The 12,841-nt window shown below is 35.1% G+C and overlaps 1 protein-coding gene across 2 annotated transcripts; it reads right to left on the reverse strand.

Annotated features, from left to right (window-relative positions):
- Positions 1-5,386: 5,386 nt before the first annotated feature.
- LOC149528997 (glycosyltransferase family protein 2) lies at positions 5,387-12,186 on the reverse strand. 2 transcript variants are annotated; one of them, XM_089810221.1, is made up of 4 exons: positions 11,916-12,186; positions 8,940-10,109; positions 7,207-7,874; positions 5,387-6,997 (listed from the first exon to the last, which is right to left on the reverse strand). In XM_089810221.1, exons 2-4 carry the CDS (start codon positions 10,046-10,048, stop codon positions 5,979-5,981), a joined length of 2,796 nt encoding a protein of 931 aa, XP_089666347.1. In that variant the 5' UTR covers positions 10,049-10,109; positions 11,916-12,186; the 3' UTR covers positions 5,387-5,978. The 2 variants fall into 2 exon arrangements, with proteins under 2 accessions (XP_089666347.1, XP_089666348.1); XM_089810222.1 differs by lacking the exon at positions 11,916-12,186 and adding an exon at positions 11,640-11,808.
- Positions 12,187-12,841: the final 655 nt, after the last annotated feature.

Raw genomic sequence — 12,841 nt, forward strand, 5'->3', positions numbered from 1 at the left:
TATTGATGAACCATGTACATGAAAAATATTCCTAGAGAACTAGCGAACACAGCGGTTGGGTACCCATGTGACTCGGTAGATGGATTATTTTTCATATAGACTCAATATTATTGTGCATGAGAAAAGTTTAGAGTTAGTTTCCTCATTATTGGAACAATATTTTTGTGAAGTTTGAAGGGTTTGTGGTAATCCAAAACCACTTGTTTATGCAAATATATCGAACAGTTTATGGTAAGCCAAAACCACTTGTTTAGGTGAAGAACGGTTTGTGGTAAACTAAAATCACTTGTTTGGGTGAAAGATCCTAAAACATTTTTTGAAGAGTTTGTGGCAAGATAAAACCACTTGTTTGTGTGAAAGACCTTGAATCATTTTTCGAAGAGTTTGTGGTAAGCTAAAACCACTTTGTTTGGGTGCAAAACCTAAAAGTTTTTTGAAAGGTTTGTGGTAAGCCAAAACCACTTGTTTGGGTGAGAAACCCAAAAGGAAAATTAATTGCATTAGTTGGGGAAAATCCCAAATGGTTATGGGTCAACCGGTTAAAAATCCATATCATAATGACATGAGGAACAAACTGATAATGAAAGGAGAACCAAATTTTTTATGTTGTAAAATAGGTACCTAACAAGGCTCAATGTCGGGACCCATTCTATTTGAATTTCTTATCGTAATTTCTTCCACATAAAGAGTCTTTAGTGATAGAAATTAAGGGAGGGTGTTGGAATAGACAATCATTGGAATAGACCAAGTCCACATCATTCTCCTATTGCAACTGAAACTGCAGTTAACTCCACCATGTGTGTGCATGATTGAATATGTCTTCAAACACAAGGCAAGGTTGTTAAGTGTTAGTGCTGTCACATTACACCATCCACATGTATGCTCCAAACTCCTCATTTATAGTTGGAAATCCTCTATTTGTAGAGGCTATCTAATCTTTATTATTGTGCAGCCAGATTAATAAAATACTTTTGTTATCTGTTGTCACCACTTTCTTTCTCAATTCTATATCTTAATAGGTTATCCTCATCGGTGGACAAAGCAATATGAAAGACATAACATACTTGCAGTCCCAGGATTAATAAAATAACATTGCAGATCACAAACAACATTTCTATCAGCATTCAGCATCTAGTCTAAGCATTCAGCAATCCAGTCACAGCATACCAAAAGCAATCTTAAGGTATCTACTTGTTACATTTAAGGAAGATAAAGTAAGTAAAGTCTGATATGAATCTGTTACTATTTCTATCAGAGATCCTATAAATCAATATGGTATCAAAGCAAAGCCTAAGAATAAATATGTTGAAGATTATTTCGAACAAAGAAAAGTTGAGTAACATTTGGTAGAGTTGCTTGATTATATTGTCACTATGATTCACAAATGTTGATAGAGAGTTCACCAGAAGTTATGAAATGTGTTGAACTACAAATCCCTAATATCTTTAAATGATCACAAATCTGTGAAATAAAGTTGCAGATGCCAAATTTGTATATGGCTAATGTTGGCTAGAGATGGTAGTAATGAGCATGACTCTCATACTTATAATTAATGTATATACTATAACCTATCAAGAGCAACCTGATGACATGTACAAAATATTATGCTCAAATATTTCTAGACGGGTTTGGATTACTATATAATTCTTAATGCAAGAAAAATTGCCACAGACAATGATCTGAAGAAGGCGTAAAAAAAAATGGCAATGAAATGACATTTAATTTTTTTTTACAAAAGTCAGTGATAGTAAACAAAAGAGATATATCTATAGTTGTTTGAGAGAGGAGTGTCTCGCATTTAATTAAAGAAGACGAATGAGACTGTAAGACCAACTCAAACAACGCTTGAGGTAAGTCATCGAATCCCCACAAGGATTTTGATGTACATATAAAAGGTATAGGTTCACATTTTTCTATTTTAAGGAATTTCTATTACTTCATAAGTAAATAGAATTTATATTTATATTTTTTAATATGGAATGTCTATTAATATTATAAAGAATAATATGAGGTTTATTAAATTGTTAGATTTTTTTTATTAATTAATTGATATGTGATAAGATAGCAATATTATTATTTATTATGATATTAGTTGACATAGATTTATAAGTAGGCATATGCGATTATAATATATCTATGGATATATAATATGCTGATGAAAATAAATCTTTAAGATATATTAATACCTACATCAAATATTAGAATAATATCAATTAAATACAGAATCAAGTTCTAATGTTCTTATATTATCAGTATTCAAAATAATTATTAATGATAATTTTATTACTATAAGAGTTATGTGCCTTGATCTTTTCCTTTGAGGATGTTTTGTAGGACAAGGGAGATTGATGTTTAAGAGGGAGACTTGACACTTCATCTAAGAAACCTTGAAAGAGAGGGAGCAAGTAGAGGGTATAGTTTCCTCAACCGTATTGATTCAGAGGGAGTGAACCAATGTTTGATAAATTGTAACAGCAAGAGGATTCTAATTCATGCAACTATGTGAATAGACCTAACCCTTGTATACATCATAAGAAAGTTGTGACTTTAATTAAACTATCTACGAGTCTCTCTTTGATAAATGAAACTTGATGTATGAATTCTAGAGTCATTCAAGTGGCACAATCATACTCAATCAATATATCAGTGTATTGTGGACGAGTTTGTGTTAGCTTCTACTATTAAGCTTAATGAATGTTTGCAACTTCAATGGATGAAAAGAGAAAATTGGAACTTATAAAGAAGTCGTCAAATTTGATGTAATGTAAAAATGTTCAATGATATAAGATTGGGAATTTTACATTGTGGGGAGGAATAATAAGCAATGTTTCATTCCCACTTGAACCATCCTTAGAAAAGGAGATATTCCATGACCCTCATGGGCAGATAAGTACTTGTAATTCATGCTACTATGTGATCCTAATGGGCCTACCCCTTGTGTACATCATATGAAAGTGGTGACTTCAATTGAACCATCTACGGAAAAGAAAGTTGGTACTTTACACATGCTACCAGATATTGTGCAGACTCAACCTAATGATAGTAACTCCAAAGACCCTAATGATCAAGATGGATAAAATAAGGCTATTGTCTTTCACGATTGAGATTATGAGATTCTTCTACATTAAGAGGGAGTATGATACTTCTTCAAAGAAAATGCAAGAGCTTAGAATATTTATACTTGGGAGGGAGTCTAGAAATACATGTGGGTGACTGCATGATGTTAATGGGCCTACTCCTATGTATATCATGACAGAGTGATGAGTTCGATAGGCATCCTTAGGTAAAGAGAGTTTCTGAGGAAGTAACTTGAGGACCTAACTTCCTAGGATTGATTTTCAGAGGGAGAAATTTTGAGATGCAATCCTTTGTGGATGATATCTTCTTTATGAGGAGAAGTTCTAAGAGAAATTATTTATAATGTGCTCTCCTCTATGAGAGAGAAATATGAGGTGAAAACCCTTTATATCACCCTATAACTAGGCTCATGGTGGTTACTATTTCACATATGATATGTAATGAAAGGTGACAACCTTTCATTGACATATATAAAAAGAAGGTAACCATTATAAGATGATAAGTAGGAGATAATTTCCACAACAAGTCAAATTGTGATATTGCGATCAGGATTTAACTGTGTGATTTTCGAGTCAAAGTCATTGACCCATGTTTCATGAGTAGTGATTCAACATGAATCCATCTCTCATGAGAATAAATGGAACACTTAGCACTCATTGGATCTAGGTGATGCTCACAAGGGTGAAGCACCGGGACTTCCCAAGAGGTCACCCATCTCAATACTACTCCAGCCTGAGCGCACTTAACTATGGAGTTTCCTCCATGGTTAAACCCAAAGCTTGCAACCCCATTTGCAAAACCTTCACCAAGTGTTGTGCCTTATGAACCATTCATTAGAAAGTCCCTTAAGCTCATCAATTGATAAGTAGTAGATAATTTCCACAGCAAGTCAAATTGTGATATTGCTATCAAGATTTAACTGTGTGATTTTTGAGTCAAACTCATTGACCCATGTTTTATGAGTAGTGATTCAACACGAATCCATCTCTCATGAGAATAAATGGAACACTTAGCACTCATTGGATCTGTCGTGTGTGTGTATATATATATTATGCTCTGTCGTGTATGTATATATGTATATATATGTATATCTTAGACAGATTCAGATCAGGCACATGTTACCGATTCACGTCGGGTTCTATCATTCTTGCTATTACGACTACCACCGATACACATTGAATTATGTTCAAATTTATCTAACAGCACCGATCAGGGATCAGGCTTCATTTGTAATACCATCGATATGCATTGAGAGTGCTTTCGAACTTGTTATTGGGCATGGTATATTACAAAGTAACTATGATTAAACAAATTGTTGTTTATGACCACGTAGGGTCATGACCCTAAGTGGCCTTTGAACACGTAGAGTCCTACCCCTACGGGGACATAACTCTTCACACTTATATATATGGTTACCCTCATCAGTGGACAAGGCAATATGAAAGACATAACATACTTGTAGTCCCAGGATTAATAAAGTAACATTGCAGATCACAAACAACATTTCTGTCAGCATCCAGCAATCCAGTTACAGCATACCAGAAGCAATCTGAAGGTATCTACCTGTTACGTTCAAGGAAGATAAAGTTAAGTCTGATATAAATCTGTTACTATTTCTATCAGAGATCCTATAAATCAACATAGTTAACCCATTTTATCCTGTTTTGCCCAAATGCTGGCTGGGCTATCTGCAGCTATCTAAACATATTGATTATGTGATGCCCATTGAATTAATTCTATTGCAATCATTTTGTTTGGTGAATCATTACATTATAATTGTTGGACTCAAATATTGACTGTCTACAGCTAATTGAATATATTGACGAATGTGATGCCCATAGAATTAACTCACCTGCAGTCAGTATGCTTGATGAATCATTACATGGTAATTGTTGGTTGAGCCCACAGTTCTCATCACTTGCATTGAAATAAAACAATCATCCTTGATTCAGTTGCTTCTAATAAACGATATAGATTACAGTGATCCATAAATTAAAAAATCATTGCATGGTAATTATTGGATGTGTCCACAGTTCTCATCACATGCATTGAAACAAAACAATCTTCCTTGATCCTATTGTGTCTAATAATATATATAGATCACAATGACTCATAAAAAATAAATCATTATGATAAACATTTTAATTGTTGGTTGAGCCCATGGCCCCACAGTTCTCATCAGTTGCACTGAAATAAACAATCTTCCTTGATCCGGTTGCTACTAATAATATACAGATCACAATGAACCATAAAAAATAAATTGTTACATGGTAATTGTTGGTCAAACCCACAATTTTCATCATTTCCATTGAAATAAAACAATCTTGAACCTGTTGCTTCTAATAATATATAAGGATCAAATGACCCATAAAAAATGAACTCATACAATCTGAACCATTGTATAGTTAATACAGAACTTTGATGTCTTCACACTTAAGGCACTGCACAATTATTTCCTGTCTGCTCCGTTCTTTTGCTTATCTATATGGTATATTCACAAGGATTAGGCAAATACTTGATGAGTCTTTCCTATCAAGTCAAACAAACTGCTGATCTTTCATAGGTACATTTTGAAATTTAGTTGAGCCTCTGTTAAATGAGCTCTAGTTCACTTACAAGCTAGTGCTTTTTCGGGTTGGTTTCTACTTGGGTTCAAATTCAATTTATGTATTACTGGAGGTAGTAATGAATCGGATAACTTTCATTCATCCTTTATAAAATGAGTACAAACAATCTTTCCTGCATTTTAGAGCAGGTTAGGCTTATTGTAGGAAATTACAGTTGGCTTTGAAGACCTTTTATCATTTGATGATGGATCTGTATTAAAATGATGCCAGGAGAAGCATCATAATAGAAAACAAAGTTCGACTGGAAGATTTTGTCCAGGAAGAATGAAAAAATCAAAACTTGGCACAACGTAAAGGCAGGCCGGTATCATTATCTACAATCACAACTTCCGTAGCATTGCATAGAATCACATCCTGATGAAGCTTTGCCCCAGCAGACTTCAGACCTTTTAAACTAACTGGTTGATTGAACAAGTTGAGAACTGGTAGCTTAGACATAGAGGGAAGCTTTGCATTTGGCAAGAGAGTGGTGAAATCTTCCTGTAATAAAGGTACCTCAAAATCCTCTTTTTTGTGGTTCAAGGCATTGTTTGATGCATTTATGTGGGCACCTGGCTCCATGTGGTTTGTAGAGAAACTGGCCTGGTTAGGAAAATTGGGATACAAAGTGACATAGCCTCTTAGATACATCATGTCAATTAGAAATTTCTTCCAAGACGCTTGCCAACCATTGGTTCTTGACTTTGGGATTTGGACAAAGTTATTTTTGGCATCTGCCGTGTATCGTGTGCCCATGTACATGTAAAATTCTCTCCAATGCTTAGGAAAGAAAAGAGCTCCCCAACTGCAAGGCAATTGATGCAAGTATGGAATGTTGGGGTGAATTTCCTTGAAGAAATCAGTGGCATTCCACTTGGGCCTCTCCTTTACGACCTCAACCAACCGAGGCGTATATAGGGCAATAGAATTGAGTTCAGGAAGATTAACTTCAGGATCATAATGGTAGGCTAGAACAGCATACTTCATCCATAAATAGTAGTATGGAGAAACCTCAATGTCATCCTCAAGTAACAAGCCAAAATCATCATCAGAAGTGGGGTACCAACTTTCACTAACAGCTCGAATAAGACCACCATTAATGATTCTTCGTCTGAAATGTTTTGGACCATGAGCCCATTTGAAACTATTCACTATTTTCAGTGTCTCTTTGTCGACTTTACTGTCCATGTTGAAAGTCAGAAATATTTCATCTCCAATGTAATGGGCATGGGAGAGAGATTTAAGGAGCCTCTGAAGAGATGAAGGCCTATTTTGTGTGATGATATTCACAGAAATTCTCATTCGACTCCAATCTGCAAAAATTACAAAAAGTAAATTCTTTAGCTGGCTACAATTAGTATTTTTCAAAGAAAGATTCTTTATACGTGCAGAGAACGTTTCTCAGAATTTTAGTACAAAGGACCAAAATTATTAAAGTCTACATTTCTCAATCAGAATATTTGCAGGATCATCAACAAAAAGGAGTTTATTTATTGAAAAAATGGAAGGAGAGATATCTTACTTGGCAAAACAGAAGACTTCAGATCTGCCATCCAGAGAACTTTAGGCACAGCAGATCTTGGTAAAATGATCAAAGAAGCATTTCCATTGCTTGAGACAGCTAGCTTCAGTCCATCCCTAACATTCGCATCAATGTCAGATACAGTGACTACCAGAGATGGATTATGAATGGTCAGAAGCCCTTTCATGCTTGAATAAATTGACTGTACAAGAGAAACCTCAGAGTATGATACTTTTGAGATGGAATCAAGTTCCAAATCAAAGATTTTGAAACGCCTTTCATGGCACACTTGTTTTGGCCATCCTAGTGCTGAAGCAGCCTCTTCACATGGACAATGTGACCCTCCTGAGACAACTAGGTAAGCTTTTTTTCCTTCAACAGATTGAAATTTTTCAAAAAGCGGACGCAATACTACAACCTCACTTACAGAATGAGCAAAGAACAATGCATCCGTTTTCTGAGGATACATTGCAGCCCATTGTGTGACATAACCGCGTGAAAATACTCTCCACCATTGGTCATCTCGAATTTGCACTATATCCTTATGAATTACAGTTGTCTCGGAGACATATGCAAATCTGTGCTCACTGTCTCCCCATGTTTCTTTATCCTCTGGATTTGTAGGAAGAACAAAAGAACCAGCATTTCTGTACTTTTGAAGCTGGTAGCTGCAATCCAAGGAAAACAAAAACTGGGAGTTGAAAAGAATTTTCTATCTTAGTTATGAATTTCAAAGGAACATGATGTAAATTTTGAAACCTGCCCTGACCTCAACTATGAAATACCACAGAAAACACTTTCTAAGATTCCACATATTGATCCCTAAAATAATTTAAACTTTACATGGATAAGATAAAAGCCATGACTTTGAATACCATTTTTAAACTATTAAGGGCAAAAAGTATATCATGACCCTTTAACATAAAACCGAAGCACAAATCACAAGAAACCAAAATTAAGCTTCTAAAATATACAAGGGTTGGATTCTAAACACTTATATTGTAACCCTTGTAACTTATTTACAATCTGAAAGACAGTTCCATAAATATATTGGAAAACAAAAAGTGCATTTTTCTTCAGAAATAATGCTTAACCTGATTCAATCTGATCTATACATATCAATGACAGAAAGTGGAGATGTCTTCAGTAGACAAAGTCTATAACGTAGTGCAACAGAGAGTGATAGTTCAGAACCGCATACTCTAAACTCCAGAATATTACTATCCTCTGCTTTACAGATACAACTTTGAACATTCTAACATAATATAGAACTTTCTCTCTTTCTTCAAAAGAAGATATTTCAAGAAAAAGAAGACCGGAACCTTACAAGAGCTCCAACCCTGAGTCTTAAAAGATGCTAGGGAACACTACAGGCAATCTCCAATGCTTCCACTACTAGGCTAAGGTGGACTAAAACTAAAAGACCTAGGCTTCTTTGAGAAATTGACAAACCCAATTATGGGACTTCTTCAGTTTTCTTGTCTGGACAGACATGAAAGTGTGATTGTCCTAAACATTTTATGCCTGTAGGTAAATGTTTTGATGAGTGCAGGTTATATGGCATCTCAGTGCTTCCTAATGAAATAGGCAGGGACAGCTACAACAAATGCAAGAGATCTATCTTATGGGAAATGTTATTGACAAGCCAAATAAGATCATTCAACGTCAAACAGTGTGAGATAATCAAATCAAGAAAGTCTACATATAACAAGAAGAATAGCATCTTTGCATACCTTAAATGTAGATCTTCCCCTGTTACAAATGTGATAGGACTCTCAGTAAACAATGTCTTGAGCAGATCTGTGGGTAAAAACCAAGAACTTGACAGAAAATCCACCCGAACAATCTTGTCTACAATAATTCCATACGCAGGGTCAGGCAAATACAGGCCTGCTTCTTTGGACCCATACTTTCTATAGCTTGGAAAAGTGAAATCCCTCTGTCTAAAGGGCAATATCCTTCCAATACTACCCAAAACAGCATTTCTATATTTCTTGGTTCCAGCAACATGTCCTAAAATCTGTAGCATTTTCCTTCCAGGTATCATATCATCATCCAAAACATAAACAAAATCAGATTCTTCTGATTGTAATGCCAGTTGAAACCTTCCATAATATTTATAATCATAGCTTGAGCTTACAAAACTAATCCTTGAATCATTGTAAGTCTCCACAATGCTTCTCAAAGAATTTTCATTGGGACTGCCAAATGCAAGAACCCAAATCCTGTGGAATGGAATAGTTTGATGAAGAAGTGAATCAAGCTGTGCACAGAGTGTTTTCCTCTGGAAATGGTTCAGAATCACTATTATTTTTGGAGATTTTGCAGAGGAATTCCATGCAGAAGGCAATCTCATTAGCTCCTCCAAACTTTCAGTTCCAAATGTCCTATTCTGGAATATCAAAATCTCACTGTAGAGTTCTCTTTTGATGCTTATCATTCTTTGATCATTTGATATTTTCTGCGAAAAATTAATTATTTGATGCTCACAAACCTCATATTTAAAAACTGATCCTGCAACAATAATGGAGCTTTCATTTCCCGGATTGTGAGGCAGGGGATTTGCAATAAAGTCTCTCCAGTGCTCAAAAACATGAGCTGCCCATGAAACATGTGTACTAGGTCTCAGATCCATTGTTCTCAAATCCAATGTAGGGGTCATGATGTAGAGAAGAAAAGTTGCATAGATTGCGATGGAAAATTGCAAGCATGTTAGGCATGTACCCAAACGTGTTGAAGCAGTCTTACTTGGCCTTATTCTTCCTTTCATTCCTACATAGTCGGGAAGAATCCCTTCCAAATATTCAGCACTCCTCATATTTGGATAGCTTCCAAACCCCATCTTGATATGTGCACAAAAGTCTTGATGTTTGATTGAATTTGAGGTGAATCACATGCCAAACCTGCCAATCAGGGTAGAATTTTTATTTTTAGAACTCAACCAAAAGAAATTTTCCATGTTCAATCAAAGTCAATCAGAGCATTAAATGTACATGCAGAATATGTCAACCAAATTTGGTGCCTAATTTGAGAAAATATCATTCGAAGCCCAACACAAAGATTTAAGTCATCTCAATCAAATTCAGAAAATAATTCAGTACAAAAGCAGAATCAAAGATTATCATAAGTAAAACCAATTCATTCGAACAGATCAATTATCTCACTCTAGAGCATGCTTCAATACATAAAAATAATATTTAAGACACAATCACTATAAACTCGGACCCCAAATACAATAAAAACTTTACAGTTCAAAAGAATTAAAAATCACACATGCTAATGATAAGCATATGGTATATTCAAAGATAAATCAATGCAAATAGAGAAGCCAATTCAATATGTATATACTATATACCACTGCCTAATTCACTGACAAACAGAATTAAATAAATGCTTGACAGAGGTCCAGTTCCATTCTAAACATAAACCATTTCAATTCAGAGCATTCTTCAATTCAACTACTAGGTCATAAAGTAACCATTATCTAAAATACAAACAAATATTCAAGTTAGAAATGAAATGTAGCAGTGCTAATGCTCAGCCTCATTCATTGCATTCTAGAGCAAGAAACACAACTTCAAATTTCACTAATTCTAAGCCTAATGCCATTATATCCCAGCTTAAGAAAACATAAACTCAGGTCATTCTAACAGTTAGCCTGACGCAGAATACATGTACGTAAAAATGAATGAGGAAAAATCATTACAATACAAAGTGAGTACCCAAATGAATTTAGAAATGGATGTTGATTCAATCCCGGGTATTGGACTAATCCAATCCCAAAAATGGCCTAATCCAATCCACAAACTCCTAACAAAAAACCTGATGCGGGGTAGATCTAAAATCAATGCAAAAAGAAAGCTCCCTACAGTTCAAAATAAACCCCCAAAAATTAAATGAAGTCGGAGGATAAATCTAATCTACAAATCGTCAGTTTAAATCACTCTCAAAGAAAAACTTATTAAAAGTTCGTAAAACAAAGTGCAAGATGAAAGCTCACTCTAGAAAAATGTAAGTACCGAATGCATTATGATTTGAAGGAAGACTGCAGTTCCAAAATAATGAACAGTACGAGTGAACACTCAGACCAATATTATGAACAGTAGACTAGCCTCGAAATGGCCTAATGCAATTAAACCACGGTACTTAAAAGAAAGGCAGGAAAAAAAACATGATAGTGAATGAGTACCTAAACCAATATGGAATGGAGGCTCAATCCAATCCCCAGGTGGGCTAATATAGCCCCAAAATTTTCTAATGCTATGTCTAATGCAGTTTAACATAACCAACCACGGACAGCGGAAGAAGAAAGGTTAATATAATACAAATATGACTTACCTAAGACTATATGAAGTGACTTTAGTCCAATCCCCAAATAATTTTTATAACATAAAACACTAATAATAAGGGTTTAGATAGTGAGAAGTGAATACCAAAACCAATTTGATTTGTCGCCCCCAGTGAGGTCGAATCCAATCCCCAAATCAGTCAAATTCAAAGGAAGACCTTCGAGGCAGAATTTCAGTTTCCAAACAAATGCAGGTGCCGAGGTAAATCAGAAGAAAAATATAAAACTTTTGCTCTGATTTCCCCCCTGGTCACCTGCAAACTTTGAAGACTTATGCTGGGCTTTTATAAGAAATATGCAATTTCTAAGGCCCGAACAGTTGGCAAAACACTTAAAAAATTTGCAGACAGACGTCACTTACAATGTCTGCTACGTTCTCAGCCCCGCGATCCCTCGAAGTGCAAGAAATCTTTCCCTGTGACAAAACCAAAAGCCGCTCATGAAGGCGTGGAATAGGCCAAGGCCTACGCTTCTGCTGATGCTCCATCTCACATTGGGAACTGTAATTTTTCTTCACTTCCAACATTTCAATATTGCTACCTATCTTATCGAATCGGATACTGCTGGAGATGGGCTCTTCATTTTCAGAACCATAAAGTACGCCTAAGAACGTTATCTGAGCACATGAGTGCAATTAGACATAGCAAAATATCCATTAAGAAGTTAAAAACGGCCAAACACGAGAAAAAGTGAAGCTTAAATTTGACCCAGACCCGTAGAAATAGACAAACATGGTGTTTTTCTAGTGAATTCTTTTATCAAATAGTGTTACTTTAATTTTACAAAGATTTTAAATTATAAGTGTGAGTTACAAATTTCCTTTCTCTCAATTGTATAATATTGATTTCATTTAATTTCTAGTTAAGTCAAACCAGTGTAGGAATATAAGCCAAACTCCTAGAGGGATAATGTGCCAAGAAAAAAAATTCATATCTCAAAGGCTTGAAAAGCATGAAGCCAATACCACACCACCTAGACTCTCAAAAAAACAAACCCAAAGAGGTGTTTGATTGTTTCCTTGCACTCACAAAATGAATAAAATATATTATTAACTCAAATGAATCAAAATCCAAAGAGGTGTTTGATTGTTTCCTTGCACTCACAAAATGAATAAAATATATTATTAACTCAAATGAATCAATCTAAAATCGATATGAAGGGCTTGATTTAAAATGCTCAAAACATGGGTGAGATTCAACTCAATAATAGCTAACAAAACAATCTAAAATATATGGCATTGTGATCCAATGGATTATTAGAGATCTTGTCTAATAGTAAGCTTTAGTT

Source organism: Cupressus sempervirens, chromosome 11 (genome assembly GCF_028749045.1).
Source record: "Cupressus sempervirens isolate cs-2001-9-10 chromosome 11, ASM2874904v1, whole genome shotgun sequence".
In the NCBI taxonomy this organism is placed as follows: domain Eukaryota; kingdom Viridiplantae; phylum Streptophyta; class Pinopsida; order Cupressales; family Cupressaceae; genus Cupressus; species Cupressus sempervirens.